This window comes from Vicugna pacos, chromosome 3 (genome assembly GCF_048564905.1).
Source record: "Vicugna pacos chromosome 3, VicPac4, whole genome shotgun sequence".
Classification (NCBI taxonomy): Eukaryota; Metazoa; Chordata; class Mammalia; order Artiodactyla; family Camelidae; genus Vicugna; species Vicugna pacos.
This window is the reverse complement of record NC_132989.1, coordinates 69,002,222-69,021,634: the sequence shown is the minus strand read 5'-3', so window position 1 is coordinate 69,021,634 and position 19,413 is coordinate 69,002,222. Positions and strand designations below refer to the sequence as shown.

The 19,413-nt window shown below is 35.0% G+C and overlaps 1 protein-coding gene across 1 annotated transcript in view; it reads right to left on the bottom strand.

The window, feature by feature from the left end:
• AP3B1 (adaptor related protein complex 3 subunit beta 1) overlaps positions 1–19,413 on the bottom strand; it is a 221,021-nt gene that overhangs the window by 4,156 nt on the left and 197,452 nt on the right. Inside the window, exons 25-26 of the mRNA XM_072958469.1 lie at positions 12,869–12,966; positions 7,437–7,575 (exon numbers count right to left, since the gene is read on the bottom strand). Of these exons, the coding sequence (XP_072814570.1) occupies positions 7,437–7,575; positions 12,869–12,966 (237 nt within the window). The remainder of the gene's footprint in view (positions 1–7,436; positions 7,576–12,868; positions 12,967–19,413) is intronic.

Genomic DNA, 19,413 nt, shown 5'->3' with positions numbered 1-19,413 from the left:
CATCTTGACTTGATCCTTTGTCATAACATTTTAATTTGTGCCTTTAATGATAAAAAAAAAAAACAAACGCTAAAAAACATCCCCCCACCCCGACTCCTTCAAAAGAGATACCAGCAATGGAAAATACAAAACCTTGAATGGAGCTGTAACACGGGGAGGGACTACTGGGAGACCAACCAACCTCGAACGCCAGTAACACCACAAATGAGAACAAATAAGTGGATGACAGGTAAAGATGTATTGCCTCTGTACGATGGCTCCCTGTTATTAAAAGGATACCATCTAGGTATTTTTCATAATTTTTCATTTTCGTTCTACCACCAAGCACTTGCTATTTGTAATCACCAACTGAGAAGGTAAAAAACTGTTTGGATATATCTGTATTTCATCTATTAAATGTCTTTTTGTCTAGTATCTCTAGCAATTGACATTTAATCTCTGAAGCCTATAAGAATTTCTATGATTTAAAGAAAAAGACAAAACAAGCTGGTTGCCAAACCTAAATGAAAGCATGCATCACTTCCTAAAAAAGTTAATCTGTTTTAACTATTGACAAAATTATGGAAACAAGTCAAATAATAAGAAATTTGAACAAATATAGTATCAACAATCATGGACTTATTCCCTCATGTTATTAAACCATACTTTTTTTAGATTTGTGAGAAGTTGGCTATGGACTATATAAATGCTCTTTGTTGGACAGAAAAGAATCTTACAACTCAATTGTTTTAATAACCAAAATATTAACAGAACAACATAAATTAAAAAATATTTATCTGAGCAGTCGCTTCAATCTCCAGGGTATGCACAAACATAATTTTTTTTTTACGCAGAATCGTATTTGCTACGCGTAATGCAACAGCTCTAAGACATGCTTTTTCTTCTCTTGGATGGTCTTCCTGGTTTCTGATTTTTCTATTCTGAGTTCAATTTTCTCGTGTTTTCTGTTCTACTGGTTACCAGAAGCTGTGACAATGGCCCACTCAGGCTAAAACTTTTTTTTCCCCTACCCTGTACATGAAGCCTTCAATTACTGCCTGCTGATGCAGATAGAATCCTATTAGTAAGAAAGACGATCACAAGATGCAGTGCCCTGCCCTAGCTGTATAAAAATAATTAGTCCAAAGTTGACAAATGTGTAATGAAGTCACACAATGATTATATGTAAGAAATACTGGTTTCAAAAAGCCTCCTAACATCAAATACCAAAGCACAGTGATTTGAAGTATTATTTTCCAAAGGACTGAAAATGATAAATCCTTGTAATTTTGAGTTAATATAGTATAACATTAAAAAAAGGCAGAGAATTTTTAAGTTGTAAAAAAAAAATCCCAGTTTGTTGACTATAAAATGCATTTTGAAGTTAAGCCCATTACACCACTGAATACTGAGAAAAAAATTTACATGTGATTCAAGTTCAGAGAATTTATCCAAAGTAATGTATTTTTTCCCCTATTATTTGAAAAAAACTAGCCAGCAGCATTATAGTGTTTCCCTTTAACATTCTGGTGAGAAAAGTTGAAACAAAAAAAATAAGCTACCATTATAATTTAGGATTCTTTTTTCTATTCTAATCTTTCAAACTGGTATTAAAAAATGATTCCCCATGCTATGTTGTCAACAATGCATTCACTCTTTTTATACAGGAAAGCTAAAAGAAAATCTAAGTGCACTTTGTCAAAGAAGACACAAAACATTCCAGTTATTTCAGAGTATTTTTGGTTTTCAGAGCATTTTGGTGGGTGTGGGGTGGGATGGGGCTTAACAAGAGAAAACCAGAGAGTAAAATAAATTCTTTCCCTCTTCTCTTTGATTCCTTATAAAACTGTCAGCCCAGAAGGAAAATCAAGAATAGCTTTCTTTCATTTTTACATGAAAATATTTATATATTCCTATTAGTAAAACTGTTGCAATGTAGAATATTATCTCACAGTGAACCTAAATAAAACTTAAATACAGAATGTTTTAAAGCAAAAATCAACCGTGCAGTTTGGTTATTTCTGAACTATCCAAATATGCTTTCTGTGTAAAAATTAACTGGGGTCCACATTTGCTTTTCAATGAAATGCTGCTCACAGAGCCTGCAGAGATCAAAGCAGTCAGATAAAGAAGCAGTGCTGCCCTCTAGTGGACAACCACCAACTTGAAAAAAACTGATCACGAGGCAGGTTCCACAAATCTTAAGTCCTGTTTGTGATTCCACATTTGTCATATTGTAGAAAAGACTGAAGCCTGATAACATGTTGTATCTTCATATTAACATTTTTCGATAAAAATTTTGTCTTAAGATAGATGAAGTATGGTCGACAATAGTATCAGGGCTTATACATTTAGGGCACCAAGACATCAAATGTTACTCTTTTTCATTACGGTCCTTCAAAATTACCTACTACTTAAATATCCCACAGTTAGGAGGGAAAAAGAAATAAAACAACTAGCAAACAAAAACAATAACGCCAAAGTTGATCAACCTAAGAATGGAAGAAAGGAAAATATCAAAGCTCCACCAGGAAGTACCTGTGTCATTCGTGTCTGTAATCCATGCACCAACAGAATCTGTCACAAAGGTCTCCAGAAAACACTGAATGAAAGAGCTGCACCATATAGGTAATTTAGGATAGAAACAATAGTATATACCAGTATTTCCCGTATTAATAACCATTAAACATGTATATGACAGTGATTCCCTGGGTGAATTTAAGGCCTAGAAATGAAACAAGTTGTTTTTTACATTTACTTTAATTAAATAAAAAAATTATTTTAATCTTGGAATAAAGTGTCCCTAAGTGTGCTGTTAAATTAAAAAGTTGGTTGCCAGGCTGCTATGGATTCACTATTCCGTTCACAGCACCAGACTTTTCTGATAGTTAAGGACCTCAGCTACAACAGTAAAACATTTATTCTACTGGGATTGCAATTATTTACAAGTTGTATATGTTCACAATTTGCAAATTAAGAAAGTGACAGGGTAAACAAAATCCAAACCGCAGATTAAGATACATGGGGGAAATAGGAATGTAAGTACTGAAAACAACTTAATAATGAGGGCTGTTCTAAGGTCTTACTGAATAAGCTAAGAACTAAAATAGAATCATGGCAGAGACAAGGTTTTCTGTTTTCACTCAACTACTACCTTTCCCCTCATAAGGTCAGTTTGTTGTTCATGAAAGGGCAAAGTGAGTAGGCTGTAGGGCAACTCTTTGGAACAATACTACTGCCTATGATATCAGAATTCTAGAAACTGGGTTAAAATGCAGAATGCTGAGACTGCTGAGAGATAAACTTTTACTTATGGTCTCAGACTGTTTCATCGCCACCACTGTCATATGCTACTCTTATTAACAATATACTCTCTTGCTGGATGGAGCATGCCAGATAGACATAAGGAAAAACTAAATCAAACGTCTTGTTCTACTGGTAATCCCTAACGACTAATCGGTAAAAAGGAAATACATAAACACAGAAAAATGTTTTTTAAAATGTACCATGTGGCTATCATTAACTCTTGACAATTCAGGGCAGCCTGTAAGCACTCGGAGTGCTGGTTAAAATGCGATTCCCCGGCTGTGTATCAGATGCTCTGAGTCTGAGTTTTTGCATGTGGGTCCCAGGAATCTGAGTTCACGCAAACTCCCACATGGTTCTTCTGTACAGATTTTGAAGCTATAGATTTTTGGCTTTCTCTGTTTTGGTCACTGTATATTAGTTTATCAGAGGACAAGTAATACAATTAAAGCAAATGCACCTCAGTTTCTACGTTGTTGAGAACAAACCTCCTTCGTAAACCCTTACTTGATTTCTTTCTAAGAGGAGCGGAAGAAATTTTTCCCGGCCCTGGATAAACCTAGGATTCCCACTGCTAGTCTCCTTAATCTCCCTGAGAACACATAAAATCTTCATCTTTTCACTTTTCAGTCCATTCATACACTGGTTTACTGTTGTTCATTCTGCCCTTTGTATACACTTTATTTATATATTTTATTAGTATTGTTTTATTAAATAATATGTTTTAAGACTTACAATGTCTCATATATTTAAAAATGATTAACAGAGGATATGAAGATATTTGGCTGTATATTTAATAAATGCCTCGCTTTTTGGTGATTTTTTTTTTGATTCTCATTTCTGTATTACCCCCTAGCATGTGGTAACTGTAATCTGGAAAACAGCAGCGTGGCACAATGACCATAACCCTGTAGATCTCAGTAAGACGGTTTTGTTCTCAAAGAGCAGCTTTTTCAATCAGTCAGTACCAACCACAGAAATGCAGATAGAGTTAAGCCTTTCAATAGTATACTGGTTAACTATGTGATACTATGGCTCATTTAGAAAATCAAAACTAAATGTCACATAATCTAAAAGTAGTTATGCTTTCTCAATTGGTCTTTAAAAGCGGTTAACTCTATTGGAAATGCCCCTGGTTTTTGAAGTGAATTCCATAAAACTTGTGCTCCTTTAATTGACTTCTTCTTAATGGAGGCGTTTTCTGCTAATGTGTTAGAAACCATTTTCTATTACATCCTCAATTAAAATTTCTACTTTATACTATTACACACTTCTGCATATTAATGAAGATTCACTTTTTCTTAGCTAATTCTTATATTAGGGGCTTTTTAACTTGGTATTTAATGTAAAAAATATTCAAATTGTAAAGATTAGTAGGGGTAGATTATCCTAAAACTAGACAATGGGAACTTTTTTCATTGAATGGTCAGAGGGAAGACTCTAAAGCTTATTAAAAAGTCCTCCCAGAAATAAAAGACCCTGAAAAATTAAATAGAACATAGGCAGGCTAGCCAAAAATAATTTACTGAAATTTTTAATTTCTTAAAATACTAATGTTCAAAAATGCTCTTCATGTTCGTTCTTTTAAAGTAACCTTAAGCCGATTACCATTAATAAATGCAAGAATGGCTTTGGTTCTTTTTTTCATAAACTTAAAAAAAGCAACTACCACAGAAGAACAGAGAAGTCATTCAAAAATTTCACAGAGATTTCAATTTTATTACTAACAATTAGATACTGTATATAAGCTTAGATATATAAACACATTCATCCCATAGGGTAATATAATACTGAACACTACTGTCAAAAACATTAATACAACTCAAAGTGGTAAACTGTTAATTTCTGTTATTATACACAGTAGTTGCTCATTCATTTTAAATAAAATTAAGAAAGACATTAGTGCGGATTCTACTCATGACTGTTTATTTGTTTTAACTGTTACTAAGCCTAAAATATGGCAAAAAATGTTACATTGGCAGGATAATCATTTTTATCAATTTCTGTATGAAAAATACAAATAACTCTAGGTATTATTACCTGGAAGCCTTCTAAAACTTAAAACACTACTATAGTCATACCCTAACTATAAAAGAGCAAATGTAAAACATCTTCAATAAGTACAGTGAGTCTTGTGAGGCAGGTTAAGAGAGCACAGCCTATTCTAAACTACAAACAGGCATTTCATTCACTTGGTTTTGTAGTAACACAGGCTCCTCCACCAAGGTGCAGAGCCAAATACCAGGCAGCTGTGAGAAGGCTGGATCACAAGTGTCAAGACGTCACAGGTGTGTATGAGGACGCGGACATTAAGTAGGATTGCAAGCTCTGCCCTCTAAAGTCAGAGACGGTTCCAAGTTGTGTCTCCCCTGCACTAGTAAGGCTAACTGAGAATTGACTATAATTTAATCATTAGAACAGGCATTAAGTTCCAAACCACCAAGACAAGTTACAGGAAAACTTTATGCTTTAGTAAGAATTGCACAACTGTACCAAATGTCTTTCCAATAGGAAAATAGGTTACCCTATGTTGTTTCATATATTACAAAAGAACACATTAAGACAAGACGGGAGTATTGGTGGATACCAGACATGTCAGGTAAAATTTCACACTGCACAAGCTAAAGTTGCAGCTGATGCATGATATTTTGGTGTTTTAGTAATTTCAATAATTCAAGTGATCCATAAATAAAACAGAGCAATTTCTGCTGGAGAAAATCACCCAGGAAAGTGGGAAGTATTTAAAGCAGAAAACAATTAAAGCAAGCAAAACTTAGAACCAAAAATTTGTATAGAAAAAGCTTCTTTTTGTTCGTTTCCCCTCCTACTGAACAACATTAACTGACAGATAAGTTGTGTTTGCATGGCAGTACCAATATGATGACCTTATATCCACTTTATTATTCTATCACCATCTTACGTGAGATAGATCAGGCTGGTCATAAATTAAGAAATGGAAGCATCAGATCTCTTGAACAACTTACTTTAGGACCCTTCTCTCAAAAAAGAAAAAAAAAGGCACAAGGTAAATTTATTTTTCAACCAGCACACGTAGTTTTATCCTGCCATGATTAGTAGATGAAGTTAGGCAGCCCCACAATGGCAGACAAGACAAACTCAGCTCCCCTGATGTCAAGTCCAATGTCTGTCCATAGATAACACAGACTTTCATTTCAATCCCCTTCTTTTCCCTGCCACCCATTTCCAAACACATGAGGAACTTAAAGCACATAAGGGGCTGCAACTTGCCCAAGATTACCAAGCCTAATAATGGCAGAGCTGAGTCTAAAACCCAGATCACCCGTAGTCCTCTGCATAGAGGGCCTCTCTTGTCCCTGGATTGATTAAAAAAAAACATTTTTTAAAGGTCTGGAGGCATTCCCTTTGAATTAACATTTATTTCCTCTATGTACTGGAGGAAGCAGGCCACTGGCAGTAGAATGGCGGAGGGATGAAAGATGGTGTGCAGTGAATTCCCTTCAGCTCATGGAGGACCAAGCAACGGCTGTGTGTTTGTTTAAGGGTAATTATTTTACTTTCATTGCAAGCCGCTGGCAGTCATAAGAATACAAAGAAGGCAAATACTGATGAAACCTTCTGCTGCCTTTAAGGACAAATGACTTGCACCTCATGTTTTACACGCTTGGTGGTGAAGACGTTTCTGGCATAAGAAACAGAAGCTGCGTTTGGCGCCATGTTGGTTGTCCAGCAGCTCCTTATTACTGGAAGCAGCCTTAGGGGATTGCTGTCAAAAGGAAATCTATACCTGAACCTCCCCTCTTTCAAGGAAAAAAGTTCAAATCCACTGCTTTATAAAACAGTTCCTCCTGGAAATTCACTGAATCTGGTGAAATAAAAAATTCTCAACCATATCTCACAAAAGGTACCTTTACAAGTCAGTAAGCTATTATAAAATGTAGGTTCACTCTCCGTATTTTTCAGGAAAGTCCAGACCCGTGCACTAAGGACTGTATGAAATAGGGAAGAGGGCCTTAATCCAAACCAATCAATCAAATATATCATCAGAAAAAAAAGGGGGGGGTACATCTATGTTTAGGGGTTATTCTCTTCAAGGAAAACTATGAATTGAAAATTAAACACTTATACATGTATACAAGTCATGTCCACATCGTATGTGTTGGTGAACCTACCTGTGTATATTATCTTGGCCAGAAGGGACTACACCTACGTTGGCTACATTTACAATCTTCTGAAGGATCACAGAGGAAGTGAAATTCTGCGGTGCAGCAACGATTACAGCAGAAGTTTCATTCATTCCTGTTAGCGTTCCTGTAAAAGCAAAAGAAAGCTCCCCTTTAATAATATCTTTATGACAATTATATTAAAACAATTTAAAACTCACAGTCAAAATTTAAAACCTTTTTTTAAAGAAAAACAAATGCCACCTCAGAATATAATTTACAAGATTATCATTGTAAAATTAAAATGAACTGCAACCGATTAAAAAACTTTAAAAAATTCTCATTGTGTAGGAAAACGTAAAAATGCAAACATCACTCTTAATAAACGTGATTCTATAGAGTAAAACTAATAAAAACATACAACCACAAACATGAAATTCCAATTTCAGTCTCTTTAAAATATACTCAGTCAACATGGGATGTGTAAACTACTAAGCTTCCACTTTATAAGAACCATTTTTGCCTTCTCCTTTTCATTCAAAGATATCTCTTGCCGAATGCTGCCTGAGAGCAAATCAAAGTGTTTCTGGAATAAGCAGCAGCATTACGTGATGAATGATCTCAAAGTAACGGATCAAGTTATCTCACACAGTGACTCAAAGCCACTGAACAGTAATACGGTTCTAAACGTGTACAAGTAACTAAGCTACACTGAGTGATCACAGTATTTGCCTAGTAAATGGAACCATAGTTACTGCCAAAGCAACCGAAATTTCTGAAGCAAAACATCTGAAAACAAAGGCAAAAATGTAAATGGAAAACCTTAAATCCCAGACATTTCAAATAATATTTAAGAAAGAAATTAAGCAAAATCATGAACAAAAACCACACAGAATTAACACAACACATGCCGTTAATATCTGAATCTCACACAAAAATGTTCAGCGGACAAACTCAACAACATACCACGCACTTGGAACAAACGCTGAAATTTAGTACCCGGTTTAGAAAAAAAATCAAAATAATTACAGTAAATGCCATCTATGTGGATCTGTGATGTTAAGACATCGACACCAAATGGTATCTACTAAAAACAATTATCTTTTGAGACATTTGATATGTAGATGATAGTTTACAAAAATGTATGAAAACGGTAAAAGTCGATTTTGTTTTCAAAAGGCCCTCCACCTTCAGGGCTCTGTATTTAATTTAGTCATTTACTGTAAATGCAACAGAAATTTAAAAAAAAATCCCAATGATTAGCAGTATGAAGATACTAAAGTCTAACACTGTACAAAGACTCACTTAGCTTTTAACAAAGAACAGTTTTTTACTAACCACTTTCAAACTCGGGACACTATGTTCTGTCTTAGACCGTTTAACTTCAATATTAGGCAAAAGCTTTAAAAACCACACAAGCAGTCAAACACTGCTTTTAAGTAAAGCACGGTGGCTGCTGACATAACACTGCTGAGAGATGTGTGTGCTCATTTAGGACTTAAACCTTCTCCATTAAGCTCTATTGAAGAGCAACTGCTGAATAAATGAATGCAACTATGTTTATGTTAAAAGCCTGTTTCCCGCAGCATGTAATTAAAGGAAATGTTGTACAAAGCCAGTACTTTTGTCAAGCTCCTGTAAATGGAAAGATGGATAGCACTCAGAGAAGTGAATGCATTGCTTCATATTTAACCTTAACACTCTTGTCATTAATGGTTTGTCTAACTTGGTCTATAAGAGACAAGGTACTGCTCCATTGAAGTAAAATTAAAAAAACCAACTAAACCATGCTTTTCAGAACAGAAGATTCATTATCGTCAGCTAATGTATTGGCATAAAGCAAAGTAACATCCTATCAAGTAAGGCACACATTCAATCTGCCTTCCCACCCCCCTTTATTTTTAACTCATGCTGTTTTATTGTTATAGGCAATTTGTACCACTCAGCATGACAGTGTAAACTGAATCAAGATTAATTTACATGCAAAAGAACACTTAGGAGAGCAGCATGGTAAGCAAATGTATTGTCTCGATTGCTGAGGTGGAAAAAGAACCTGGAAAGAAAAAAAGGTGCTCTAATTAAGGGGCATCAAATATGATTGCTTGTGGTGGTTAAGGGCCAGAAAATAGTAAATGTCTGACCATTTAAAGAATTAGCATCTTGCTAGCTAGGAACCCATAAGATGGAGGCATAAATCATAATAAAATTAAGTAACCATTCTAGGTTTCTTAAACTCGAGATTTTTCTAAATGAAAATATATCATGTATTCTTAAATTAACAAGAAAGAAAAATATGCCAAGGTATCATTAAAACTTTCTCCTATAAAAAAAGACTTTACACACTATACAGCCTGTTCATACATAATAAACGTGAAGTTACTGGAAAAATATTTTAAAATTATCAGACTATAGAATTTGTTGCTTCATTAGAATTTACCTAATTTGGGGGAGGTAGTGGACAGCACTTAATTTAGGTTAATAAGTTGTAATTAACTGTTAAAATGTATACAAAATAATATAAGAAAATAAAATTTAAAAAAAGTTTTAAAATCTTATTACTGTGTAGCACAGGGAAATATATACAGGATCTTGCGGTGCTCACAGGAAAAGAGAATAAGACAATGAATGTATGTATGTTCATGTATAAATGAAAAATTGTGCTCAACACTGGAATTTGACAGAACATTGTAGAATGACTGTAACTCAACAAAAAATGTTTAAAAAATAAAAAATAAAAATTAAAAAAATAAGCTTTAGATTTCTAGTTTAATTCATTAAGAAAAAAACGAATAAGGGAGGAAGTTGGAATATAAGCAATTGGCTTAGGTCTCTTACAATTAAAACTGGTTCCAGAAATGAAATTACATTTTTTAAAGCAAAACAGAGATCTCATTTTATTTATGGTACTGAAATCATCCCACAGCTAGATTAACTAACTTTGTAAGGCTTAAAACTCACAGTAATGATAAAATGTGGCTTCTGGTTAAGGCTTATAATATGAATACTCTGGATAACTTCAGTATATAGGACTCTGACCACCAGCCTTATAAACGTACATGTTCAGTCACTGAACTCTAAATGCAACGACTGAGAAAAAGTGATAGATCAGGCTGTATATTAGAAATAAATTTTATTTTAAAAATAATCTAATATGTACAACCTGTTACAAGTATTCTTATTTCATATTATATATACTTTTCAAATATGCTTATCTGTGGTATTAAAAGAGAACCATTTTCCTCATGTTTTTAATTTATAATTTCTTCAGTTAAATCCTAGTTAATACATTTAATGCATTTCTTCAGTCTTGAAATATATGCCCTGTGAAATGAGATAGTGAGTATGTAAATTCATTTTCTTTAAAGTAGAGAAATTAAAGGCAGCATGTAATGACACACAGATACTTCTTAAATTTATGGGCATTTTCCCTCTCTGAAGCTTGTGCTGATAAAATCTGAGGAAACTGATTTTTATTGATTTAGAATTTTCAGTTAACAAGTCACTTCTAGATGTTTTCTGCAAAATAAGCTAAGCTCTTCCTCAAGAAGTAGAACAAACGAATACATGTATAAAGTTGAGAAATGAGACCTCTACTATCAAACCGGCTGAAATTCAGAACTAAAAAGATACTACTGAGAAGGCTCTTTAAACCTGTGGTAAATTTGCCAGCATCAAGTCCCATATCAAAGAATGAATTCAGGAAGACAGAAAGAATGATACAGAAATGCCAAGAGACTTGCAAGGATTTACAAATACTTCATATAAACAAATTTTCAAACAGCTTTATTCAGAGTAGCCTTTCTGCTCTATTAAACATAGCAAACAGCTGCCAGATTTATTCAGACAAATAATCAACAACCATAGAAGGAAAATGGCAGAAGAAAAAGGAATTTTGGCAACAACTCCACAGAGGACCACAGCTGTTCTCCAAGCGCACCTCTCTCACGCGATTAAGGTTCTGTATGGCTAGTCAGGGAAAAAAATCCCTGTCACAGCAGAGCACAAGAAACTTGATCGAAATATCAAGGACGTATTCTAAACCAAAGCTGAGGCAAAAGAAAGGGTATATGATAATCTGCTGCTCTGGATACACTTTAAATGCACTTTTCAAAAAGGGAACATCCCCTTAACAAGAAGTGTGCTAAGGCCTTACGCAGTCCCTTGCGGGCCACTCACCTGGGTTTGCTGAGCAGGTGTAAAGCAGAGGCAGGCTTTAGCCAGCAAAGGGTAAGAATAGCAAACATAAGAATCAATTCAATTCATCAATAGAAAAAATAAAATCACAAAACACGAGCTTCTTCTTCTACAGCAATAATCAACTTCCAAGAAAAGCAAATGCAAAGAGGGACTGTCATTCTTTTTTTAATCACTTAAAAATAAGGCAAAAGAATAAAAGATTACTGTTAATTTACAGTCCTGTATGAGATTTTCTTTGTGAGATTCTTCTACAGCAGGTCTTTCTGACATTGTGGATTGCAAAGGCTTTTAGTAAAAAAAAAAAAAAAAAAAAAAAAAAGGCTTCAGCCCTACAAGGATGGAGGCCCAGGAAGCAAGCCCTTCTCCTTAGGTGCAGGGATTTGTGTGCGCCTAGGACTTTGTGGAAGCTTGACAAGTACGATTTAATGACTTCAAGATAGAGGGAATCTCTGTTTGATAATCCCCTCCAGAGGGAAAACATAGCTTAGATTCATAGAAACTTCAAAAAATTGCTGACAGTACCATTTAAATATGCCCTAGTTTTATAAATGTTATAGTTAATAAAATATAAAATTAATTATTTTCCCTTATTCATATAAGACAAAAATTACTTTTATTAGAAGCTATTCTTGACTCTGGGGCAAGCCCAAGGTATTAATACTTTCATTCTGCTGAAAATATTTTTTTTTCAGTGCATAATTTAAACTGTTTCAGCTCTGATATAGCCTGATAGCACAGCATTTCTTTAATACAAAATTAGATCAAAAGAAAATAGAGGTATTTTAATGCTATAATTAGGACTTTATTTTGAAGGGCAGGTCACTCTAATATGTACATGGAAAAATATACTACTAGAACATGAAAAACAGCTTCATAGTGAAAGCAAATACAGAAACACTTATAAGACTTTGCTAAGTCCCAAACTCCTCACATTTTCACTAATGCAAAACACATAAATACATCATGAGATTCACAAACCACAACTCCCAGAATTGAAAAGTGAATTAAGAATCAATTATTTAAAAGATGTATTAATCAATTTTCAAGTATGCCAGGAATGTAGACAAACACATACCTTTAAGGTTATTTTATAAACACAAAAGCATTAGCAAAAACTGGAAGACTAGGCACTGGCATCTGTTAATGCGTATGTATACATGGTAATTTATTTTAGAGACTGGTCGGAAGAATGAGCACCAGTTAGTTGGGATGTCAATTTCTAGTAAACTGTAGTAACTTCTCACCTTGCTCTTTCTTAAAATCTTTCTCTGACATGGCCACAGGTAAAAGCAGTTCTCCAACAGAAGGCTGAATATTAACACTGAAGCAATCATCCTTGGTACTAAGGAAAAAACACATTAAAGATGACTAACTGCTTAATAAATAAACATTCTTCTTAATACTCTGCAGTTAAATAGGTGCAATTAAAGGATAAGCCAGCATATAAAGATCTTCTTGGTCTAAATATCACAGCTAAAAAAGGCTTGAAAAATTTCTCAACACTACTTGTAGAGAAATACGTCTGTTATCTCAATTGGAAAACATGTATTTTTTTAACGAAAATATGCAGTTATGGTAAATACACCAACTGTCATAGAATTTTTAAAAATTCTACCTAAAGGACAAGGGTACATATCCACTACTACCAGAGGAACACTTAATGCAGCTTATCTAGTAGAGAATATTTTATCTTTAACTTCGTAGGCTTAAAGTGTAGAAAATGGAGTGCTTTAGTCTTAAATAGTTGTCTTTTAAAATATCAGATTAATTTTAAATAGAGAATTAAAATGGAGTGACCATACTGTGTTAAGATGTATGCTAGTAAAATAATACCTCATTTGCTAACTTACTTTCCTAAAACAAAACCCCTTATTTCCTAGTAGCACTATTCATTGACATTAATGACCATCATGTGGTAAAAATTATTATTATTATTATTATCATTGAAATACAGTCAGTTACAATGTGTCAGTTTCTGGTGTACAGCACAATGTCCCAGTCATGCATATACACACATATATTCGTTTTCACATTCTTTTTCATCAAATGTTATTACAAGATATTGAATATAGTTTCCTGTGCTATACGGAAGACATTTGTTTTTTTAATCTATTTTTATATGTAGTGGCTAACATTTGCAAATTTCAAACTCCCAAATTTATCCCTTCCCACCCCCCTTCCCCCAGTAACTGTAAGATTGTTTATTGTATTTGCAAATCTGTTTCTGTTTTGTAGATGAGTTCATTAGTGTCCTCTTTCTTTTTTTTTATAGTCCATATATAGGTGATATCATATGGTATTTTTCTTTCTCTTTCTAGCTTATTTCACTTAGAATGACGACCTCTAGGTCCATCCATGTTGCTGCAAATGGTATTTTTTTTTTTATGGCCGAGAAAAGTTATTATTTTAGGATTTGAAGAACTTTGGAAAGGCAACTTTGTCCTTTTGTCAGACAGAAAAACAATCCTGAGTGCATTTATTTCATTCAAATCTTATGAAACTACTCTATAAGAAATTGCTAAAACTGCTTTATAATTTTTTTAGATTACATGTTTGAAGTTATGTTGATGAGTGTATCAGTTAGCAATGTGTTTGGCTGCAAATAAACCGAAAATTCAACTGACAATTTCTTGAGAAACAGGCACTTATTGGCCAGTATGTAAGTAATGCTGGAAGTTACCAAAGGCTGGTTCATTGGCTTAAAAATGCTGTCAGGAACGGGGATTTCTCCAGCTTTCAACTCCACTGTCCCTAGTGTGCTGATTCTCACCCTCACCGTTGCCAGGTGGCGGCTGCATCTTTAGGCGCCGCCTCTACATTCCACTGAAGAAGGAAGAGCGAGGATGGAAGCATAGTGAATAACTGAACCAACTGAATTTGTTCCTTTTTTTTATCAGGAAAGCAAATGCTTCCCTGAAAGTCCCATGGAATTCTACTTTTGTGTTAGAACTGGATCTCATGGCCAGTGGGAAGGTGGCTAGGGTGATGGGAATTGTGGATAAGAAATATAAAAAATTGGGTTAAAAAATACTTTCTTGAAGGGTGCAGTAGAGACAAATATTAAAACACGAAGAAATATTAAAATATGAAGAAAGAAAAGAACATCACCCACTTTGACTTTATGCTAATATATATTATATTCTTTTAAGCTGCCTTATTTTTTTCATGGAACAAGGTAAAGACTAGACTGAAAAAACAAAGAATGTTTTGAATTATTCACATGTGGGTCACCCAAGGCAAATCAATAAATCCAACTTATTTATTAATTCAATAAACATTTACTGAATACAAACTTGATCCTATGTTCTGTGTGAGTGAGTGGGGATATAAAGACAAGTGAGATTGGCCCTTGAAGTTCACAAGTTTAGTGAGAGAGAAAGAGTTCAATTATGTTTATAACAGAAAGGGAAAGGCCTATGTTAGAGATATATGGAAAGTATCATGGTCCAAGGAAGACTGATTAATCCTGCAGGAGCGAGGTAGAGATAAGTTTACTTCCAAAAGGCGGGAGAGGGGCATTCTAGGAATTCTAGATCTGTGTTCTGAGAATGGTGCGCAGCATGCTGATGTCAGAAGACGGGACTGGGGGCGCACAGCACAAGCACGAGCAGCTCTCCCAAGGCTGTTGTCCTGAAATCCTGTTCACTTAATGTCTCCTCTCACTCTCTGAAGTGTCCTGATTTGTATGACACATAGCATGATCACTTTACTCCTAAAGCTAAGAAAAAGGTGCTTCAAAGTTTCCTGAAAAAAAAAAAAAAAAAAACAGGAAACTACCAGAGACTTTTGACACAGAAAAATAAATGGTCCCATGTGTATTTTAGAAACTCTGCTGGCTATGTGTACGGTGAAGCAGAGGAGAAACCAAGGCAGGTAGGTCAGGAAGGAACCTAATTTTAACAGTCTAGGCAGGGGGTTTTAGCATTGACTGTGTGTTTTACTTTGGTACATCCAAATAATGATCTTAAGAGGCAGTTTCTGTTACCCTTAATTTAATTAAGAGAAGTTAAATAACATGCCTAAGGTCACACAGCTAGTATGAAGACTTGAACAGAGCAGCACTGGGATTTGAACCCAGGTCTACCCCACTCCAAAGTCTGCTATATGATGCTTGCTGCTTTATGTATGTATTTTATTCTACTATACAAGGCTGCTTCCCTAGGGTGGGTAGCACTGGGAACTAGAAAGATGGGGGTATTTCAGAGTTAAAAGGGACAGATGTCATGGTGGCTGGGAGGAAGAGATTTTGAACTAATATGAACAACTGGGAATATGACAACTACTGGAGGAGTTCTGGGGATTAAACAAAATGATTTGGTTTAATCATGTTTTATTCTAAGTACCACTGAGTTATCCAGGAAAAGATATTTAGCAGATAACTGGAAATATAAATCATGAATCAGAAAAGAGGTCAGGGCAGTACACATGAGTTTGGAAGTAACCAGAATGGTTCAAGGAAAGGCTGAAGCCTTACGAGTAGGTAAGATCAGGAAAAAAGGATACACTAAAAAAAAAAAAAAAAAAAAGGATAAGGTGGCAACCTGGGGAAAACCTATAGGTAAGTAAGAACAGAAGTGGAGAAACTTGCAGAAGAGACTAGGAAGGAGTGGGTGGGGAGAAAAGGTGTCTGTCAAATACTGCAGGGAGGAATACAGAGAAGCAAGGGTAACTGCTGGCTGAGCAGCCAGTTCAGACTGGAGGAAGAACGCAGAATGCGGTGGGATGAAGGGTGAGCAGGAAGAACGGCAGTGAGACAGGACAGAAATCAGCAGAAGCCTCATGAGGATGCAGAGGCAAAAGAAAAATGCTTAAAGAAACATTAGCATATTTAAGGGCTGGTGCGAAAGAGTCAATGAAGATGAAGAAACAAAACACAGAGTAAGGTCTTAGAGGAGGTAAATGAGGTTGGGATCAATAGCATAAGAAGCAGGTGAACTGGTCAGCCCTGGAATGGAGTAGGACAGTTCTTCCCCAAACAGCAGAGGTTAAGATGGAGAGAGGCATCGAGGGTGGGGCACTGGACGGATAAGACCAGGCCAGATGTAAGGAATTTCACATTAAGAGAAATATGTAATGGTTGATGATGGAGTAAATGGATAGGTATATATATACTATGAACTAATTCAGTGTTAAATATAAAATTTCAGCTTCAAATGACTGGATAAGTCAGTGTTCTGCAAGTAGGAAAAGACAAGGCACTCCACTGAGGTAGAAAATCCATGGAGGGCAAAAACCTATCAATTATATTTATTTTTTTCTCATTCCTTTTGAAGTTCTATTTTTGTCTGTACATAATGTCTTAGTACAAACGTAGTACGTTAGCACAGTGAGACACTCACACTGTACGTGTAGAAGTACATGGTAGGAGGGAAACATTTTACTAACAGAAGTACACAATTTTAAAACCACAGAGTTAACTTACATGTACTATATAATCTTTACTCATGTTTTCTTTTTAATTACAGATGAAATGATCAGCCTTCTCCTTTCCAACACTCCTGAAGGATACCACTTACTCCCCTGGTGAAAGCAGGGAAAGGAGACATGCCTTCTAAGGCATATACGAAAACCGAAGTGGGTAAGCAGCAGACTTAGGTTTGGGGGAGAAAGGTGATTCTCGAAATGCCCCCACTAGCAACAACCTGTGTGTCAGAGACTAATATACCCGACTTGACTTGACTGTATATGTTTCACTTTTGCTACTTTTGGACAAGGCATGGTTTATTTTCTGTGGCTGTTAACATGTAATTATGTGTGAAAATCTAAGGATATTAAATTGGGAGTTTGAGATTTGCAGATACTAAATAACATATATATATAAAATAGATAAACAATAAGTTTATACTGTATAGCACAGGGAACTATATTCAATATCTTATAGTACCTTATGGTTAAAAAGAATATGAAAATGAATATATGTATGTTAGTATATGACTGAAGTACTGTGCTGTACACCAGAAATTGACACAACATTGTAAACTGATTATACTTCAACAAAAGTATTTAAAAAAACTAAGGATATAAGTTCATCTAAAATGGGTCTTATGAGACAAATGTAATAAAACTGGAACACTACTGTGGCAGACCCTGTTGTTGCTTACTCAATATCTATTTTTTTCCTTCTTTCCTGACATCACCCTAATTTTGTTCGGGTAGACAGTGCACCCAAATGCACACTGTATCTCTCAACCCCCTGAAGCTAGGAGTGATCAAGTGATCCAGTTATCACCAATGAAGCCTGAACAGAAGTGTGCTGGGGACTTCTGGGGGAAGTTTTGCTTTTCTGACATAGACATGGCTTCTCCTTCCACATCACTCCTTTTTTTCTTAATTTTTTTTTGCCTGGAATGCAGATAGAATCCTGGAAGTAGGGCAGCCATCTTGTGACCCTGAGGATGACTGGCACATGCTAATGAGGGCAGCACATGAAACAAAAAGGTGGGCAGGCATTATATAGGAAGACACTCTGGAGCTACTCCAGCTGCTCTTAACTGCTGATCTTTTACCAGATCAACAAAGTACTATTACTAGGCAGCTTTAAACCACCTAATTACATGGGATCAGATGACATGATAGTTTAACGTAGGAAAAGATTCTATTTGTTCTACATGTAACTGTAATGCATATACTTTTACTACATATAATCTCATTTCACAGACTCCTAGAATCCAACTCGATCCATTTTCTAGGTAAGAGAAATGGACAGGTAGTCTAACCATTGTGTGACTCAAGTTTCCTTATGAAGTGAGAAAAATGGCACTTACCTTGCTAGCTAGTTTTAATGAGTAAATGAAACAACATAACTTAGTATAGTGCTTAATGCATAGTAGATACTCAAAACCTACATACATAATAGGGATGTATCATAATTAACTTAAGCAATTCCCCATCAATTTGAATTTGCAAATGTTTCCTATTACAAACAATGCCTAATTAATACCCTTGGATAGATCTATTTCTTCAGCACAAGCCCCAGTACTTCCTCAAGCTTGAAACCCTAAAAATGAAACAGCTAAGTTGAAGAGTATGAATACTTAGCATTTTGACAGATCTTGCCAAACTACCCTAAAAAAAGGGGGTGCTAACTTGAAGTCCCACAAACAATATACAAGAAAGAATACATGTTTTTCTGTATCTTCCTTGTCAGATATGAAAATTATCTAAAAATTTTGCAAATCTGATGGATGAAATGATTATTTCCCTGTCTACTATTGGTGTTGGATATATTATGGCTACTGGCCATTTACATTTTCTTTTCTTGTAAATGAACTATTATTCTCAACCTTCCTCCACTTTTATATTAGAGTCCTTTTTATTGATTGTGAGAGTTCTTTATATATTCTGGTACTAAACTTTTGTCTGCTAAATATGCTGTAATATTATCTCACTATCTCTTACCTGTTATGGTATCTATTTTTCCTTCTTTGTAGGGAAGTGCAAAATTTTTAATAGCCAAACCTGTCCATTTTTCTCTGTATCTTTCTGGATACTGTGTCTTGCTTTACTGTTGCCCCCAGAGAGTATGAAAATATTTGTCTATATTATTTCTAAACACATTCATATTTTATGATTAAATCATAAATCCATTTAGACTTTATTCTGGAATAATCTATGTGAGGAGGGTATGTTCCTCACACCATTTACTGAATGGTCCATTCTTTCCCACTGATTTGAAATGTCACCTTTATGATAAACAAAATTTCTGAATTTCTAAATTGTTTTGTTTCACTGATTCCTGTGCCAATAGCCAATTACACTGAGTAAAAATACTCCTGTGACTTTAAAGAAT